Source organism: Zootoca vivipara, chromosome 8 (genome assembly GCF_963506605.1).
Source record: "Zootoca vivipara chromosome 8, rZooViv1.1, whole genome shotgun sequence".
Classification (NCBI taxonomy): domain Eukaryota; kingdom Metazoa; phylum Chordata; class Lepidosauria; order Squamata; family Lacertidae; genus Zootoca; species Zootoca vivipara.
This window is the reverse complement of record NC_083283.1, coordinates 59512988-59532525: the sequence shown is the minus strand read 5'-3', so window position 1 is coordinate 59532525 and position 19538 is coordinate 59512988. Positions and strand designations below refer to the sequence as shown.

The 19538-nt window shown below is 43.8% G+C and overlaps 2 protein-coding genes across 8 annotated transcripts in view; both read right to left on the bottom strand.

Moving 5' to 3' along the window:
• The window catches only part of KIF13A (kinesin family member 13A), a 78756-nt gene extending 73300 nt beyond the window's left edge, over positions 1-5456 (bottom strand). For 3 of the 7 annotated variants that reach the window (XM_035126356.2, XM_035126357.2, XM_035126358.2), the window contains exons 1-2: positions 4700-5455; positions 3285-3378 (exon numbers count right to left, since the gene is read on the bottom strand). In XM_035126356.2, the coding sequence (XP_034982247.2) occupies positions 3285-3378; positions 4700-4754 (149 nt within the window). In that variant the 5' untranslated portion in view covers positions 4755-5455. Of the gene's footprint in view, positions 1-3284; positions 3379-4699 lie in introns of all 7 variants that reach the window. The other 4 variants (XM_035126353.2, XM_035126355.2, XM_035126360.2 and 1 more) reach the window with 3 other exon arrangements.
• A 6166-nt stretch (positions 5457-11622) lies between these two features.
• Positions 11623-18000, bottom strand: NHLRC1 (NHL repeat containing E3 ubiquitin protein ligase 1). The gene has a single exon (XM_060277947.1). The coding sequence runs from the start codon at positions 16057-16059 to the stop codon at positions 14857-14859; it is 1203 nt and encodes a 400-aa protein (XP_060133930.1). The 5' UTR covers positions 16060-18000; the 3' UTR covers positions 11623-14856.
• Positions 18001-19538: the final 1538 nt, after the last annotated feature.

The following is a 19538-nucleotide window of genomic DNA, read 5'->3' as shown; positions in this document are numbered from 1 at the left end:
GCTTCACGTGGTGCGGCGCGGCGCGGCTGGGGCTGCTGCCGGCTCCTGCCGGCTCCTGCGGCTTCGCGCGCCGCCCGCTGCCGGGTCCCTGGGCTTCACGCAGTGCGGCGCGGCGCGCGAAGCCGCAGGACTCGGCAGGAGCCGGCAGCAGTCCCAGCCGCGCCGCGTGAAGCCCAGGGACCCGGCAGCGGGCTCAGCGGGCGGCGCACGAAGCCGCAGCACCCGGCAGGAGCCGGCAGCAGCCCCAGCCACGCCGCGCCGCACCGCACCGCGTGAAGCCCAGGGACCCGGCAGCGGGCGGCGCGCGGCGCCACAGGAGCCAGCAGCAGAAGCCTCAGCCGCGCCGCACGAAGCCCCAGGACCAGGCAGCGGGCTCAACGGGCGGCGCGCGAAGCCACAGGACCCAGCAGCGGGCGGCGCGCAATGCTGCAGGACCCGGCAGGAGCCGGCAGCAGCCACAGCCGTGCCGCATGAAGCCCTGGGACCCAGCAGCAGGCTCAGCGGGCGGTGCAAGAAAGCCCCGTACCATACGTAACAATAAGACATCCCCCGAAAATAAGCCACGATGTATTTTTTTTAAAGAAAAATAAATATAAGACGTGTCTTATTTTAGGAGAAACACGGTAGCTAGAATGAGATTAGTGAAACACTGCTAAAGCAGTTCATAAATGTTTTTGTCTATATCTATATACCTCCTACTCACATCAAAGCTAGCACTTCATAAGCTGAACAATATCTTCCATCAGGAAAGGCAATTTTTAAAAGATCAAAATCAGATTTCTTTTTTACAGTTTCCTATAGACAAAGACTGTTGTCAGCTGTTATCCTATCTGCTACCTCATGCAGGTAAGGTAATATTAAGAGCGCCTGCATAGCTGTTTCTTTCCTGCTGATAATTCCTTTGGATAAAACAGACAGCTGGTAATTGTCTCATTTCACTTGACACTCCATTTAGATAAGTTTCAGTCAAGACTTTTGCAACAAACACCAACTCCCTGGAGTTGGAACCTTTCCCTCCTAACGTCCTCTAAGGCTTGAAAGAAAAGAACAAACCTCATCAGCTATTATAAATGCCATCCATCTATTTGCATTGTTGTTAACAGCCTTCTTGTTCTTTGACGAAAACCAAAATATAACCACTACACAATATATAAAACTATCTTCCTCCTTCACAAAATAATTTATCCATATTAGAACAATCTTTTTCAATGTGTAGGTGGAAAATTGAAGAAGAAAAGTTAGAATCTTAATCCCAAAGGTGGGTGAAATGGGATGCAACAGTTGCAGTATCCTGATGGAAGTCCAGAAAGAGGTTCACAGATTCTATACTATATCTAAATTCTAAAGAGTTCTTCCAAAGGCTTCATGGAAAAGGTGGATTTTCATGAAGGATTTGATGGAAGAAAGGGACTTGTGGAGGACATCTGGAAGGTAGCTTCAGACATAAGAAAGGAAGTCAGAATGGGCATCATGTTTTTGGGATGCAGCCAGAATACCTTTAGATAACAAAGGGTCACAAGCAGAGAACAGAGAAATACAGGGTGTAGAGGAAAAGTTTTCAAGATAAAGAGACATCTACACAGCATCAGAAAGCTGACTGCAGCCAGCATAGGGATTTAAAATACTGTAGTTTGTACTGTTTATTGATATACATTGTATTTTTAGCATAGACTGTAAGCCACTCTGAGGGCTACTTGTAGGTAGAAAATTGATTATTTATGAATTTTATGTATATGCCACACAACAACCAACTATATATAATCTAACATAAAAATACAAAACAGTTGTTTTTAAGGGATTTAATATACTTTCAGATTGTTACTTGACTGTAACCTTTGGGATGAAGTGATCAATGAATCTAACAAACACATAGGCATACAGCAACACGGGTCAGTTCAGTAAAATATCTTGTATGTGCTGCATATGCAAATGATCCCCAGTTCTACTCCAATTTTATTGCCACCAAGCCTTGGTTCTGTGCTGGAGAAGACATAAAGATGACATGTCTACTTTATCTTAAGACTGGAGACTGCTGTCCACTTGAAATTCTAACATGTCACAAGCTGCACTGGCTGAATCAGTCGTGGCACGTTGTGCTGTTTTAATGGCAAAAAGGAGTAAGCCCAGGGGTTTTTGTTATCTGGAACTCTCTGGAACTCAATTCCGGCACCTCTCAGGTGGGCGCCACTGCCTTATAAGAGAACAAGGGAGGTGTTCATGGTGAGTTCCAGCACCTCTTTTTCTAGAAAAATAGCACTAAGTAAGCCTATTTTTATTGTTTAAAAATGAAATTAACCAAGTATATAGTTTCATACACCTTTATTTCCTGATGGCAAACTTTAAAATAAATACTGCATGCCAAATACTGGAATCTGTGCATCAGTTTGCAAGCAAAAGCCCTACAATTAGACAGCTCTTCAACACTATCACATATTCTGCCAACCTTCCTCCATTCTCAGTAATGAATGCTGCTTCTCAACAAACTGTTTCAGTAGAATAGTACACTGCCACCTACCTATACAATGTCAAACAATGTTTTCATATTAAAAAGTAATTACAACACTCAAAGAAGACATTCAGAGTGAAGTGCTTATGACAATCAACAGATCATACCCACCTACCCAAAAAACACAGACAACACTAACTTTTCCTTCTATGTCTCTTCTGAACAACCTCCCTCCTGGTCCCTTATGAAGAAAAAATCTGATCTATTTTTACAGTCTGGCACATTGGTATTTTGGATATTTTCCAACAATTTTTTTCAGGCCTTTAGAAATAAAAGCCAGATATGATTTAGTTCTTCACTCTTCATTCATTAAAATAAGCAAACTTAATAAAGAATCCAGGAAATACATCTACTCAGCTGTATATGCACTGAAATCAGTAACAATTTTCACTGCTACCAAAGAATCCATACCGGTAGTAGTCTATCGTTCCTGAATCAACAAAGAATACTACATTGGGGGGAGTGTGGTTTACAAGGTAACTGTACTTAACTGTACTTAAACCTACAGTGTTTTGATTTCCAACATTCTTAGTAGCTTATTTTACTAGCTTATCATTATTATTCTACATTAAGTCAGAATCCATAACTATTTTTCATGCAACTCAGCACTCAGCTTGTTGAAGGTTAATTGTAATTCTTCCTTTTTTATATGGTTGTGAACCAGACGTCCCAGAACTTTTCCCCATGAGTAGAGACAAGTTACAGAAACAGGTGGTGCTTCCTTAACAAAGCACACAAATCACTTATTTGAATTGAGAATATAGATTTGGATGTTTACCTGTTTTCTCCCTGCTTGTTGTTTGAAGGTGGAGGATGCAGCACAGTTTGATTCCCTTCCATCTCCACAATGCACTTTGTATTCAGCTCCAGCTCTGAAACATAATGCAACCGAGGATTTCAGAATGTTCCCTTACAAAATGATATATACAGCTCATCCCAAGCCAGCAGGGTTTTTCCTGTTTCTTTCTTCTTGTGTCCAGAAAACAACTCCCTTTTGCTGCTAAGAGTGTAGGAAATGGCATGGGCGTTGCTCACCAAAAAAAAAGTAGGGTAGGGAAAAAAGGGGGGAAAGGACAATCCTAGAGCAGAAAGTTGGAGAGCTACAGATTGACAGAGGCTCTCCACCAGTGCCCAGTCTCATTGTCTGGCTTGTATGTTCTCCACATGTTACTCGTGTGAAATGATACAATTGTGTGCTATCCCCAGTTCCATGTTCACAAATGTCCCCCCCCCCAAAAAAACAAGACCATGTAAGCCATTTCAGGGCACCATCTCCAAGACTAGATGATAGTGTCAGATCCTCCACTGGAAGTGGGGAAGAGAGAAGAGCCACAACTTTTAGCCACCTGGGACAGCTCAGTCAGTAGATCATGAGACTCTTAATCTCAGGGTCATGGGTTTGAACCCACACTGGGCAAAAGATTTCTTCATTGCAGGGAGTTGAACTAGATGACCCTTGTGGCCCCTTGCAACTCTATGATAGGCTGCATAGAAGCCAAGTCCTAGGGGCCAAAGTCCGTCTGAAAAAAATCTGGTAACCTTATTTTGGACACAAGTTTATGGGCATTGCCATTCAAACGGTGTGTGCTGTGTCATGTGATCAATTATGCGGAGCGGGGCTCATCTGCCTCCCCTCCATAGTTTTATTCATGTTGGCACCCCTGATAGATTGGCGAAATCGCCCCAAAGCCAGCCAGCTTTCCCCACCCACCCAGCAAGCGAGCAGACCAACTCCAAACAGATTTACAGTACTGTACAAGGAGCCGGCGGGGTTTGCCCTCAACTCCACGCCCCTCGCTGCAAGAAAAGGGAGGCTACGCTCCAACCAAGAAAACCAAGGGAGCGAATAAGGGATCGGGGCTTCTTCCTTCCCACCGCGGGACTCACACCCCAAGCTCCCCGCTCCCGAGTCTTTCGCCAGGAAGGGCTAGGCAAATGTTTTGCTAAAGCCAGAGGGGACACCCTTCCCTTTTCCTCGCCCCGCCGCCAATCCAAGGAAGAGAAAAAAGTTCAACTCTGCAAACAAGTTGGAGGGGCGGAAGGGAGCGAGGGGGAAAGGTGCTTCTGAGGGGTGAAGACGGGGTTAGTCGGGGACTGCTGAGAGGCGAGTGTGAGCCATCTCCGTCCCATTATTATTATTATTATTATTATTATTATTATTATTATTATTATTATTATTATTATTATTATTACCTCTCCTGTTCATGGGCCGGACTCTGACGGCCACTTTCACCTTCGTATCCGACATCTTCCCTGACGGCGAAGGAGGAGGAGGCAGCGCCGGGTGTCCCGTCCCCCTCAGCAGCCAGCCAGCTCCCTCAGGGGTCGCCCTGCCGCTTCGCGACAGAGGGTGGAGAAGCGAGAGCGAGTCTCGCTCGCAGGCAGCGCGCGACGGAGCCCGCCTCTCCCCTCAGGACCGCGGCGGAACCTCAAGGCGACGGCCGCGAACCCCGGCGAGGACGACGAGGCTCCCTCGGCTGGGGAAGCAAGGCGGCGCCGACGTCCATCTCACGCCGGCGGGGAAGCAGCGAGTCGAGAGGAGGCGAACCGGCAACAAGCAGCGGCGGCGGCGGCGAGAGCAGCTTTCCGGGGACGCGGCGGCGGCGGCGTTTCCCTCAGCCTCGCCTGCGCGAAGATCCTCGTTGCCTTTTCCAACAGCCCCGTGCCTGCTGCTGCTGCCGCCTCCTCCTCCTCCTCCCCATCCCAACCGCCATCTTCCAGCCCCCGCGGCGGCGGCGGCGGCGGCTCCTGCCTTCGTTTCCCTCCCTCTCTCTCCTCAGTCTCTGCTGAGATTCCTGGGTCAGGCAGACGGAGCGAGGGCGGGCGGGCTAGCGGGGGGAAGAGGAGGAGGGAAGGGGCGCGTCGGAAAAGGACGGAGATAGCCGAGCGTCTTCGGCACTGAGCGGGGATCGGGAGTTGGGTAGCCGGGAGCTAGGCATGTCCTCCTAACGGTCATGCGCGAGTTCTCTCGGGACCCTTCGCTCGCCTGGAATAGGAATTCGAGACGCGTTCGCGCAGGCGCAGATGGAAGCGCTGACGGGGAGGGAGTTTACTGTGTGCTTCAGGCTTGCTTCTCGAGCGGCGGCGGCTTGTTTTCCTCCTCCTCCTCCGCTTCCCCCGCCTCCACCCTTCGGATTTGGTGTCAAGTTGAAGGGAGGAGGCGGCAAAAAGCGCACGAGCCCTCCGGGCAGCCGCCGCCTCGCAAGGCTAAGTTTAAGGCAGCGGGAGGGTTGCTGAGGCAGCAATGGGTCGGGGATGCGGCCCTGGAGGGAAGGAGCAGGTTGAGAGGCGGAGGAATGTGAAGCCAGAGGATGAGAGCTGCCCATTTTAAGGGCGATCACGGCATCTTGAATTATAGAGCTTCCCGAGATACTCAACTCCACTCTGTGCTTTTCACTTGAGCCCTTTCTCAGCACGGTTTAATAGAACTATACTTTTAACATGAATGACAGGGGCGTCCCAACTTTTTGAGATCTTTAGCCCCCTTCCTGCAACATATAACCCATTTTTTTATCTTGCTGTTTTCCTTCTTTCTCCTCTTTCTCTTTTAAATTTATTTACTGATACGTATTCAAAGAGATCAAAAAATATATACCCCTTACAAAGTATCGTTTTATACTGATTATAGAGGTGAAACTCGGAAAATTATAATATCGTCGAAAAGTGCATTTATTTCAGTAATGCAACTTATTATTTTTTATTTTCATTTTTACAAATGTTTTCTTTTGGAAATTCCACAGTAATAAAACAAATAGTTACAATAATACAGAAAAAAACAAAAATAAACATCGCTATTACATTTCATTAATTACATTCGATTTATAATTGACCTGCCTAATGGCAAATAATTACAATTACAACAAATAAAGGCTTGACATACCTTGCTTTGCATGTCATGCATCTATCTCATATATTGGTTTCACCTTTTAAGTTGCGTTACTGAAATAAATACACTTTTCGACGATATTCAAATTTTCCGAGTTTCACCTGTACATAATTTCAACACAATTCTCTGAAATGTTAATAATTTTTGAGGTGGGATCGATCATTGCCCGTATCTTTCTGAGGTCGTGAGGCAATTAGATATACATCTTTGTAACATCTTTGAACTAATCCAGCAATTAGAATGAATTTGCTCTAATCTTAAATTTGCAGTTCTGTACACACGCAGGAGTAAGTAAAGGGATTTAACACAGGATTAAGCAGGTTAGTCACACATTAGTCCCATTTAAAGCAATTGGACAAATTAGTCATATAGCTAACAAGTCCTGTTTATTTCAGTGGAATTGATGACTAACAGTGCAGACATCTGATAGATCATAAGTAGATCCTACTGAGTTTAAGGGGGCTTTCCCAGGTAAATGGGAAGTGGATTGCAGCCTCCTTTGGTCTGGATCCAAACCATTTTGGATTTTGTGGTGCATTCCAGTTACCATGCAGCACAACAGAAAAGGTACATAAACATGTTTTGATAAATACCTCTGCATGAATAACTTATTTTAATGATGTTGAATTAAAACTCTGCAGAAAATAACCCTATACTTTCAAAATAGTGAGAAGAAACAATGAACACCCCCCCCCCAATTCTATTATTAAATCTGACAAAATGAGCCAGCTATAACTAAATTATTCTGGCACCTGCAAAGCTACTTGCTTCTCAAAAACAATGTTTTTCTCGTTTCCATAGGCAATGTGGAATTTGTTTTAAGTAGGATGTAAAACAATTCCAAAGCATTTCACATCCAGAGAAATGAGGTTGTACTGATGAGTAAGATGTCATGATAAAATTAAATATTTACTATAACCTTGTTTATAAATATCATTGGAAATTTTGTGACTTAGGCACTGGCCCAAACCATGGATTATTTCAGTAAGGGGCAGGGGGGAAAGTAATTTCTGTTTATAAGCAATGTACAATAAGCTTATTCATATGCAATATTGATCACATACAGAGAGAACAAAGTTAAAGGCACAGTCTAAAGTTCAATTTTGATCACACTTGTCTTGACTTTAGCTGCCCTGTGCTATAAGCAATGGGGAATCGTGTGTATAGCTTTAAAAGTTGTGTACTGTTATGTCATCAGAAGGTAATTCGATAAATATAACTGCATTAACCATTTTGCATCAGGCATCCCTACATTTTTAATTAAATGTAAGTGCCATTTATTTCTTTGCTATCCCAGGAAGGAAACAACAACAAAGCCATTTTTTGGCTTCAAATAGTGTTGGAAGGAGACACTGTACCTCTAAACTGTCAGATTTGCATAACAAACAAATGGGACCTGCAACAAAATGTTGCATTGGGGAGTGGTTGTATATAGGGTTTGCTTTGGAAAGCATTATGCCTCTGAATATCAGTTGCTGAGAATCATAAGCCCCGAGAATGCCATTGCACTTCTGTCCTGCTTGCGGGCATCCCATAGGCATCTGGTGAACCACCCTGAGACCTGCGGGTATAGGGTGGTATAGAAAGTCAAATAAATAAAATCTGGTTGGCCACTGTGAGAACAGGATGCTGGACTAGATTATATGACCCACCAGGGCTCTTATGTTCTCTTTTTTCCTTCCTCCAGTCTCTCATTTCCTTTTAGTTTCTGTCCTCAGTGCCCTCTCTTCTTGTCCTCGCTGTCTTCAGAAGCAACAACTTCCACAAAAAATGCTTACCAACTCCGCCATGGGCATCTGAATCCAGGGACAGAAGATGGAGCAATGGAGCTGGAGGACACCAACATTCTGCCCTCTCCACTTTGACAGTGATTGGGTGGGCCTCGGGTGTTCCCACATATAATTTCCCCAGGTGGCCGCAAAAAGTCAGGGAGGGAGCTTTTCTGGCCAGAGGTCTTCAAGCTAACCTTTATCCAAGCCACACTGCTTTAAACTATTTCAGAAGACAGCAAGAATGTTAGTTAGGATTTAACAAGTTCTCAGATGGAAGCTAAATAGCTTTGTGGTGTTTTGTTCTTTTTAATGTCATTTGCCAAGCCATAAAATGAGGTTTTCTTGATGCCTGCAAATTGCACATCAAAAATCTTAAGGTTTTTTTTTTTTTAGGAACCCCACCAACAAAGTTTTACAGTTTATAACAGTCAGGCACACACAGTTCTCTCAGACAACAGGAGAAAGAAAGACAGATTTCTTTTGTCTAATCAATAGTTTAATCATCCCACAAATGCCACTGTGGTCGTATGTTTTATGATGGGCAGACAGGAATCATAAGTGAAGCATTGTGTGAGAGAGAAAGAGAAAGGAGGATATTGACTCTCAGTCGCCTTTTCTTCTAATGTAGAACACAGTGATTACCTTTGAAAGAGAGATTAAAGGTTCAAAGTTCCTATATTTGAGGTTCTTTGCCCCACCACATTCACTTTAAGTTCTCGTTTCTGCACACCCAGCTCTGGAAAATGAATTGCTTACCTCCTAAAAAGCAATTAACTGCCACATTCAGTTTGTGACATGTACAACATAAATGAGCATGAGCTGCGGAAAGGACAAGCCTTCCATTATTCGCCCCTCCCTAAAAAAGCATTCACTCTCTTCATCATTACAATAAAGAATGTCTGGAATGCAAGTATGGCTGAAGCAGATCCCCACAGTTCTATTGTGAACATGAATCCTGAATTGAGATGAGGGGCTCCTGACAAAACAAAGCAGGAGGCCGGCTGGTAAATACTGTTAGGTTATTATTTATGTATTCAGGACAAATGTATTATGTTTAAATTTTGTTTTCAGACAGCAATGCATAAGGGAAGGAAATTGTACAACTTTGCACCTGTGAAAAACTGTAGATCATCTTGAAAGCTATCATTCCAAACTACAGTATACATAATGAGTAAGCACCAGCTTTCTATAAAATGGGCAGCCCATTTGCTTACCTTCCTGGATTAGCAAATAAATAGTAAAGTTCACCATAATGGTAGCATCCCACAATCTGTAAAGCTACTCCAAATGTGGCAGTATGTGTGTCAATATCTATACACACACAGATACATACATTGCAGCTGCTAGCTACTTATAAACTTGGCTTGCTGATAAGATCTCATAAATATCCAGATAGAGCAATCACTGGCTGTTTAGGCATTGTTTCTGTACCTGCCTCTTATTTTGAGTTATTAAAAATGATACCCCACACCCTTAAAACTACAAGAGTTGTCAGGGAAAGCAACAAATACAGCACAAATATTCTTTTCATGAATGAGGGTCAAAGTACATGTACTGTATAAGGAAGCCTGAATATATATTGGAAGGCAGTTTCAAAAGAATGATTTTGAGCAAAGCAGTGAGAAATGAAAGAGTCTTTACCTAACCCTTTCCCTACCAGCCATTTTCTGTTCAAAAGCATCTGGGCCAGCCCCTAAGCAGCTCTCTGGAGATTCAGACATGGGTTTGCAGGAAGCCTGTCGGCATTCGTCCCTGATGGGTTGGAGACACTTGGGACATTTACACAATATCTTATTCTTCTAAAGGCCATTACTTGGCAACTAAGGATGAAGTTACAAAATTAAATAAAAATAAAGGTCAACTGGCAGTCCTATTCCCAAATCAGAGCCCCCAAGTTCTATTTGGAACTTAGATCTCTGCTTCTTGGAACAGTTGCCACCTGAAAGTTGTTTGTAGAATTTTAAAGTCTTTGCATTTGTTAAATAAGTAATTTCATGCAGTATTGTCTGTGTAGAACACATTTTCTGTTTCCAATATAAAATTTGCACCTCTTAACAGCCTTCGCGGTTTAAAGGATCATGTGGAATAGGCAATTGGTCTCTCGGGTGGTGTACTTCTTCTTGGAGCTCAATTTCTCCCCTTCTGAAGGATAGTTTCTGTGTCAAGGGGGCACAACCAATAACACAATAAGTGCATCAGTGGTGGATTTATAAAGGATCGCCTCCACGCCAGTCCACTTTATTAGTTGTTCCACAATGTCCCCTGATGTTACCGCATTGCTGTCTGGCAAGTCACACTTGCTCTACAATGCAACCAATGTGGGACTAAAGAAAATCCACAAACCATTTGTGGTATGAAATTCAGCAGGAAGCTACTGGTCATACACCAATTGGAAACAAAGCGGCTATGGCTGCCCCTGAACTTTTGTAGGAAGAAATAGTATTGACCGTCCTGACACCATCATAAAAACAAATCACTGTAAATGCACAATAGGAAGAACATCTGTGGTGGGGTTCTGAGACAGTTTAAAATGATTGACAGGCAAATCAGACATACTCTGTCTACAGTGTGTTGCTTTCAGCAGTTTTGCTTTCACACTCTAGCTTTTGGATGCAAATGTGCATCTCCATCAGGACCTGCACCTGAGCACTGATTCCACTGAAAGCAATGCAGAATGTGCAAAACAGCATTCATACTAGATGGGAAAGTGGATGCAGATCCCATTTTGAGCCATGGTTCCTGATCTAGCAAATAGTATGTGCAGGGAACGAGATGTGCTTGCTGGAAAAATCATGTTATGGTACTTGGATCGGGTTTGGAAATATAGGTTTGGGTGGTGGGAGGCAAAACATCCTCTTTTCACTGCCCATCTCTTCCTCCTCCTCCTGCAAAACTGCAGATTCCTCCACTTGCGTTCAAAGCATAGTCAACGCATTAGACTAAGCCACTTATTTTCATTAAGAGTTGAGAAAACAGAATCTTAAGAAACACTTTTTTATGGGTTGCTATGAGGGACCCAGGTGGCGCTGTGGTTAAATCACTGAGCCCAGGGCTTGCTGATCAGAAGGTCGGCGGTTCGAATCCCTGTGACAGGGTGAGCTCCCGTTGCTTGGTCCCAGCTCCTGCCAACTTAGCAGTTCGAAAGCACGTCAAAATGCAAGTAGATAAATAGGAACCGCTACAGCGGGAAGGTAAACGGTGTTTCCATGTGCTGCTCTGGTTTGCCAGAAGCAGCTTTGTCATGCTGGCCACATGACCGGAAGCTATACGCCGGCTCCCTCGGCCAATAATGCGAGATGAGCGCGCAACCCCAGAGTCGGTCACGACTGGACCTAATGGTCAGGGGTCCCTTTACCTTTACCTTTTTATGCCTACTAGTAGCTCTTAACAGAAAACCATGTGATTTGAAACTCAGTGAATCATTGTATGTGACAGGGTGATGAAGATAACATTCAGTGGGGTGGGGAATCACTGCTGTACATGTTGTCTTGCAACATACAGTGCTCACATTTATCTGGAGTTCCAACAAACTTAGATAGACCAATAGAAAGGCATGGTAATGGTGTTTTTCAATGTACAGTAAAGAGAAAGCTGGCCAAAGATGGAGCATCTGACAACTCAAGGATCGAGGCGGCAGCATCCATTCATTTCCATGGAACATCCACAATACTCCCAAATGCACTGGGAGACATAAAACATGGAAGACTACTATAAGAAAAGAGAACTGCACATTCATAAATAAAATTCATAATGTAGATGTGAAGGCATTACAGATTTCACGGTGGGGGCAGTTTTTAGTAGGATGCTGCAAGATTCAACTCTTGTGGGGTTATTCCAAATAAAACAAAAAGTCCTGCAATCCAGTTATACATTCCCCCACATCAAGTCTAGTTTGGCCCTGAGCTATTGGACAAGTTGTATTACCGTAATAATGTTGCCATAGTTTATCTTATGGGATATTTTAAAACAACTGTAACAAATCGAGGGAGGACTTTGGTCTTTCAAATTTTAGTGGAGCCCCATGCAAGGCCAAAATTTGGTGCTCCACCCCATGCAACATAAGTCATGCCTCTGTTGATCCCATTTTTTTCAGTAGCTATTAAGTACAACTAACAGGCTCCAACTTAAAAAAATAAAAATAAACCACAGTTTAATCTTCAGTATAGCCGAATCTCTGCCCTTCCTACCACCATCTCAATGGTGTCTGTTTTGGCTCTCTCAGTGTGTAGAAGTTGAACCGCCGAGTCAGCCAGAGAAAAGTGATTCCTAATCAACAACAGCATGGCATGATATACGGTGACATTTCATCATTAAAAAGATCACATTTGCAGATAAAAAGGAAGATACACCTCAGAGTTCATTGGGTCCTTTCCATGCTAATGTAATACCACAATTTTTTGCCACAAGTAGGTACTGGACTTCCAACATTTTCCCCACAACCAAAGGAAAAGAGAAAGTGCATACCTTTATTTCATTATTAAACACAATGAGATTTAAAAAAAAAAAACCCACACAAGGTCCTATAGATCATATCTTGATGCAGTAAACCTCCCCCCCCCAGGTCAACTTGTAATATTAAAACTTTTTGTAATATTTCTGAGTTTTTAATTTATTTCTTCCTTAACTTATCAAAGAGTAAGGGAACAGTTCTACCAGAATAACCAGTGGGGAAAAGGCACTACATTCCCCCCCCAGTCCTAAGAGTTATAACACCTGATTATCCCATGACCAGAGCTTCCTTAAGCTCATCTCAATAACATTCTAAGAACACTTCTATGTTATATTTAAGAAAACAGAAATAAATTGTTTCTGGTGTTACTAGAAATACACTGGGCCTTCTGTTTCTAACAGCAACAAAGATTATGTATTGTGGGGGGGGGGGGCTAGATGCAACCAAAGGGATCTTTCTTTCCGATGTGTATGATTTTTGAAAACTAAAAACAGCCTTTGAGGCCACAAATTTCAGTCCAAAAATGGCAGGAAGGAGGGGTTACCATATGTAACTTTTCTGCCAGCTGTTTTCCCCCCCCCAACTCAAAATTAACCCCAGGTGTGTTTCTCTGTACAGGAAATATTGTATTGGTACCTGTATTTTTTCTTCTATGGAACCGGGGTGGGGTGGGAGCAGAAAAACAGCCAGAAGGGAAATGGTTAAGCAGCCCTTCCCCCATTGTTTTTTCACTGAAACTCATAAAAAAAGAAGCACAGCTGTGTGTAAGGTTCAGTTCAGCACTTTACAATCATCAAAATAAAGAGTTTTTACATTTTTTAAATTTAAACAATCCGAAAAGTACAATTAAATCAGTTTCTTTTAAATCTGCAATGGAAAATATATATATAATATAACCAGCCAAACAGGCACTCCTTCTATAAATATGTGTAGTTACAATGGTCACTGACAGATTCAGAGGTATTCAGAGGTTTCCAGTATAAAGCAGATGGAGATGATCTGTTCTATAAAATATACACTCAGTGGAACACCCTTGAAAAGGCAGGTTTGCACTAGTTTAACTGGCTTCAAGGTGTGTGGAAAAAGCTGGTTTAATGGCATGGCCATGAGTCATTCCCATGCCTCCACCATCCTGAACATGCCCCTTCTCTGCCCCGCTTTGTTCCGCTTATGACCCAGCAACACATCTGGTGAAGGCATCTATCCCCAGTGTAGCAGCCCTGACTAATGCTGCCACAGTGTTGAATTTTTTGGGTCAGCTTACAATGGCCAGTGCAATATCATAAAACATGACATCCTAAATCTGGTATCCTCAAGATGTTTTGGACTGCAACTGTCATCAGTGCTAGCTGGGAAGGTGATGCAGCTGGAGTGAAAGGAACCTGTGGTCCAAAAGAACCAGAGGGCACCAGGCTGGGGGAAGACTGCACTAACAGATGCCACCCATTCTATTAAACACTTATTTGCTTATGAAAGGGGTGGGTGGGTCATACATTCTGGCTGACAGTGGGCTTTCACATGTGCCATCAAAATCCAAGGGAAACACAACCCTGTCTACAGCCCAACATAGAAAGTTACCAGCATTGTTCACATACAGCTTCTATAATACCCAACTGTAGTAACTCCAACATAAACGTCCAGCACCTTAGTTCAAAGGGATTTCCTCACTAGTCTGTGGTTACAGTACATATTACAGCCTTAAGTCTAGTTCACATCTGCTGGACTGATTCCACAATACACAACATGGATAAGACTCATATCAGTTTCTCTCTCTCTCTCTCTCAATTTATTTATTTGGTTTTTCAAATTTTACCGTCACATATCCAACATAGAACATAGAAACAAGATTCCAAAGAATCTCCTGGACTTCCCTCCTCCCCTTTGTGGGCCCTATTGTTAATCATTTCCTCCTGCATCTTTTATAATGAATCCAAATCTTTTACCTCTCCATTGTGTTCAGAATTCACCATTAAACTACAAACGTTATTCCAATCCTACTAACGATTTTAACTGTTTACAATGGCTTTCAAGATAAATTGTAAATTTCCCCCATTCCTTATTAAAATTTTGATCTTCCTGATTTCTAATTCTTCCGGTCATTTTAGCCATTTTGGCGTAATCAATCAACTTGATCAGCTATCCTCAAAGAAGTTCGGGTGTTAGGCACGAAGAGCTTCCACATACTCTCTGTTAAGCTGTGAACTGGATCAGGCAATGTGAAAGAAACACCCCCCCCCATATTTCAGCTAGCCGTGAATACTTTTAAAGAATGATCTCCACCATCCAAGACAATCAGAGAACTGTCTGGTGTGAAAGTTAATGCCAAAGGGTAAGAAAGACCCTGGGTAATGATAGGTTTACACATAGGGAACTCTTCAGGTTTTCCAAGGCAGAAGACTGCTTGGTTATAGCCATCGGTTACTATTACTTGACCTTCCCTGCTGAAGGTCACAGCATTGGCATATATTTTGGAAGGAAATACTAGATTCAGGCCAAATGTGTCCACCTGGCTTATGAGCTGCATGTCTGCAGTGAATACTTTCAGCACGGTGCAACCGCAACTTGGTCCTTTCGCCATCAAATGCTCTATGACAGCAATGGCCCCAGAGGCCTGAGAAACGGCCACTTTCCTCGGGTCACACAAATTAGAACAAAGCTTTTCCACCCCCTTTAATTCCCCCCGCTTAAAGTCTGCTGCCAAGCGATACAGAGCACCTGCCACCGAATCGGTCATGATCACATCGTTCTGAGGCGTGGTATCCAGGCCCCACGGTAAACCGAAGGACTCGGAGATAACCAGCTTTCCCCTTCCGTTGAAATCGAACACTTTGACAGAACGATCCCCGCTGTCCGTGACTGCGATATGGCCGTCCAGTGTGATGGTGACATCGGTTGGGTACCTGATGTCATTTCCTGCCTGCCCTCTTTCTCCAAACTGTTGTATGATGCGCCCGTTGAAACTGAAGAGTTTAATCCTCTTCTTGCCGTCGTGAGCCACCGCTAGGCAGGCAGACCTCTGACACACAGCAATCCCTGTTGGATTGACCAGGGTTCCCCATCCTCCGAAAGACAGGTGAAATGTTAAGACCTGAGATGCTGGCATCGCCACATCCTCAGCTGTTCCAACAGTCCTTCCTGAAACCAGAACACTGTTGGATGAAGAGCTCAAGATCTCCATCAGGTGCAACAACGGCAAGCAATCGCTGGTTTCGGATGATTTGCAAGCCCTGCGGCAGAAAGGGCACTCCAGCTTAAAACTCCGGGGATGAGCCAGTGATGTGACACACTCCAGGCACATGACATGTCCGCATGGCAAGTTCCTTGGCCGGTGCTTTTTCTGCTCGTTGTATTTTTCAAAGCACACTTTGCATTCGAGCAGACTGTTCTCTGTCTGGTCGAGCAGCTCTGTCGTGGTCTGCATGCTGTCACTGGCCTTGGCAGACATTTGTGCAACTCTTAAGAGGATTGTTGCTCTGCTGGTGGTGTCCTAGGCCATCTGGTCACGTGGGTGCAGTCACAAGACCCTCTTACATCAGAGAGAGAGAGAGAGGCCTTCGGGCAGAGTGAGTGCAGTGAACTCGACAGCTATATTCCGCAATGGCAGCGTTGGTTGTAGTTTGCTGCCCCCTTGAGGAAACTTTACAATAAAGCAACAGATTCACAAGGGCACCTGCCATTCATGTATTCACCTTATCTTTCCATGTGTTTATTTTTAGCTTGTGGAAATGGGAATAAATATGCTCCTGATTCAATTGCAATATGAACCTGAACATTGGTACGGTGCCCATCATTACCCGTAGAAATTGAATCCAGCATGTTTGGGGTTACTGTACCATTCCACTTCTCGAGGATCACTATTCAGTTAAAGTCCACTAAAACAAAGAAATGGTGGGGGCAGAGGCAGGATGTAAAGTTGGTTTCAAAGGTGTTGGCTGTCTTGCGTACTTCAGCATGAGAAACATTTATAGATTTACTAGAGACTCTGTCCTCAGGTATAACCAAAGCCGACCATTTTGGTAGTGTTTTTTTTTTTTAAGAGAGGGATTATTAATTATTTAGAGAGAGATCAGGTACACCATTGACCTAAGGCTGCCCTTGTGGCTGACTCCTATTTATTTTGCAAATTTGCTGTCTCACTATCTTCTAGATCTACTTATATCTAACTTTGTCCTCTCTTTCCTGCTGCTGGTGCTTCCTCTTCCCCCAGTTGCTGCCCCTTTTGTCCTCCTGACTTCATTCTCCTCCCATCCCCATGGAGTGGCTCCTATCATTCAGCCCGCACACTGACGTCTAGCGCTGAGGGCCTTCTGGCAGTTCCCTCACTGCAAGAAGTGAAGTTTCAGGAAACTAGGCAGAGGGCCTTCTCGGTAGTGGCTCCCGCCCTGTGGAACTCCCTCCCATCAGATGTCAAGAAAATAAACAACTATCTGACTTGTAGAAGACATCTGAAGGCAGCCTTGTTTAGGGAAGTTTTTAATGTTTGATGTTTTATCGCATTATTATTATTATTATTATTATTATTATTATTATTATTATTATTATTATTATTTCTGTTGGGAGCCATTCAGAGTGCTTGGGAAGACCTAGCCAAATTGGTAGGGTATAAATAATAAATTATTATTTTTATTAATTATTATCCTATTCTTTTAACCGTTGCATAGCAGACAGAATATTTGTGTGGGTGTGAGTGCAGCTTGACATGTTCTGGATCGCTTCAGATATATTTTAATTGATTAAAAAGCACAGTGCCTCCTGTGTGTGTGTGTGTTTAACAAAGAGAGCCAGTGTGGTGTAGTGGTTAAGAGCGGTAGACTCGTAATCTGGGGAACCGGGTTTGCGTCTCCGCTCCTCCACATGCAGCTGCTGGGTGACCTTGGGCCATAGCTGCCAAGTTTTCGCTTTTCTCGCGAGGAAGCCTATTCAGCATAAGGGAAAATCCCTGTAAAAAAGGGATAACTTGGCAGCTATGCCTTGGGCTAGTCACACTTCTCTGAAGTCTCTCAGCCCCACCCACCTCACAGGGTGTCTGTTGTGGGGGAGGAGGGGAAAGGAGATTGTTAGCCGCTTTGAGACTCCTTCGGGTAGTGATAAAGCGGGATATCAAATCCAAAGCTTTTGGGAGGTTGCACAGAACCCTAGCCATGCCTGTTGCACCTTAAATTCCTACCCCTTTCCCATGGACAAAAATACTATTTCAATGCCTTACAAGGGACCTTCCTAGTGGGGTTGAGCGAATAATGGTTTATCAATCAACTGTTCTTTTTTAAAGTCCGGCCCTGCCTCATTTAAGTTGCCATTCTTGATAAAATCTCAACTTAGTTTCTCATTCAAGCCAAGTGACTATCCCAGCCCTGTTTGGCACTGTTTCCAAATGACAGGCAGCCTTTTTTTCCTTGGCAGAATGCTGCTCCATTTTCCCATGGAAAAGCACCCGGGTGGAATAGGGGGGGGGGGAGTGCTCTCTTGCTACATGTGCCACCAGCTGCTTCTCCTGGCTGGTGCCTCTCAACCCCCCCCCCCCCGGCAAAAGAAAGGGTTCTTGTGGCAGCAGCTGTTTCCTCAGCTGCAGGGTTTTCTTCACAGTATGGAAAAGACGCTCATAATAAAGGTATGGAATGGCAGAAGCAGAGGGAACAGCTGAATCAGAAGGGTTCATAACACAAGGCAACAATTCAGGTAATGAATGACACCAGCCATTCTGGCAACTGAACTAATAATGCCTGCACTGCGCTGTTCTATTGGTTTAAGCCAGTGGTTCCCAAAGGAGGCCACTAAGAGGCAAGGGGACGAAGTCATTTTAAGGGGAAATCTGACATACACCCGAATTTTCCCAGACATTTGACTGATTTCTGCAAGGACACTGCTGACAAATGCGGTATTCCGGATATGTCTGGATGTATGGCAACCCTAGACTATCAGACTTTGAATAGCTAGTAACACTGGATCAAGTTAATCAATTTTAGTTTTAACTGGATTCTGAATCCAATGCTGCAATTAATTGTCACTGTTTTGAATTTCATTGTGTTATTAACTTCCTAGAGGGATCCTTGCAGGGTCTGAGTGCTGCTTTTTATAGGGTAAGGGGCACTGGGGATGAGTTTACGGAACCAAGCAGGTAGTGGGCCCAAAATAAATTGGGAATGCCTGGTTTAAGTGATAACTCAGTGAGGCAAAGGAGGAGTGGCTACATACCTCATGTGGTTTGATCCATTCAAGGTTTCTGAATCAGAAGCGCTTCACACTTTTCTATGGTTTTAATGTTTCCTAATGGCTAAATTATTTCAGGAAACGTTAGTGAAAACACAGTAAGAGGAGCAGACATACACCTCAGGAAGCCTTGATTTGCTGCCGTTCCCCTGAAAATGCTCCGTGTTGTCAAGTGTTTGTGGCTCTGCTGAGAGGCCAGCTCTGTTTGGCTCCTACACTCTCTTAACCAGCTGGTGATTGTAATAATGTTGTAACTTTAGGAGCTGGTGCCTGACTTCGTTGTCTCTTCCACCCTCCCACCCTTTACTCCTCATCCATTTCTCCTTTTGCATCAGGTGCTTTCCATTGTAATCCTGTGGGAAGTAGCTACTTTTTGTGATTAAGCTTATGTCTGCTGTACCAAGAGGTTTTTTTTTTTTGACTGAAGAGTGGTGTAAAAAGGTTTCAAACAAACAGAACTCTGTCTACCCTTACACATTACATGTTTGCTGTAGGAAATGCTCATGTACCCATAGCAGGTATGAATGTCACATAAAGTATGAAGCAGCTTCCACTAGGATGTGTTCACTACACCCAGACTGTACCCTGAAATTGACAGCTTGAAGCTGTCTCCATTGTAACCTACAGAAATCAGGAGTATAAAATTTCCTACTGCTTTGCTGATAATTTACCTTCAGTATTGCTGATTTCATGGTTTGGTGGTGACATGTGGGGTTA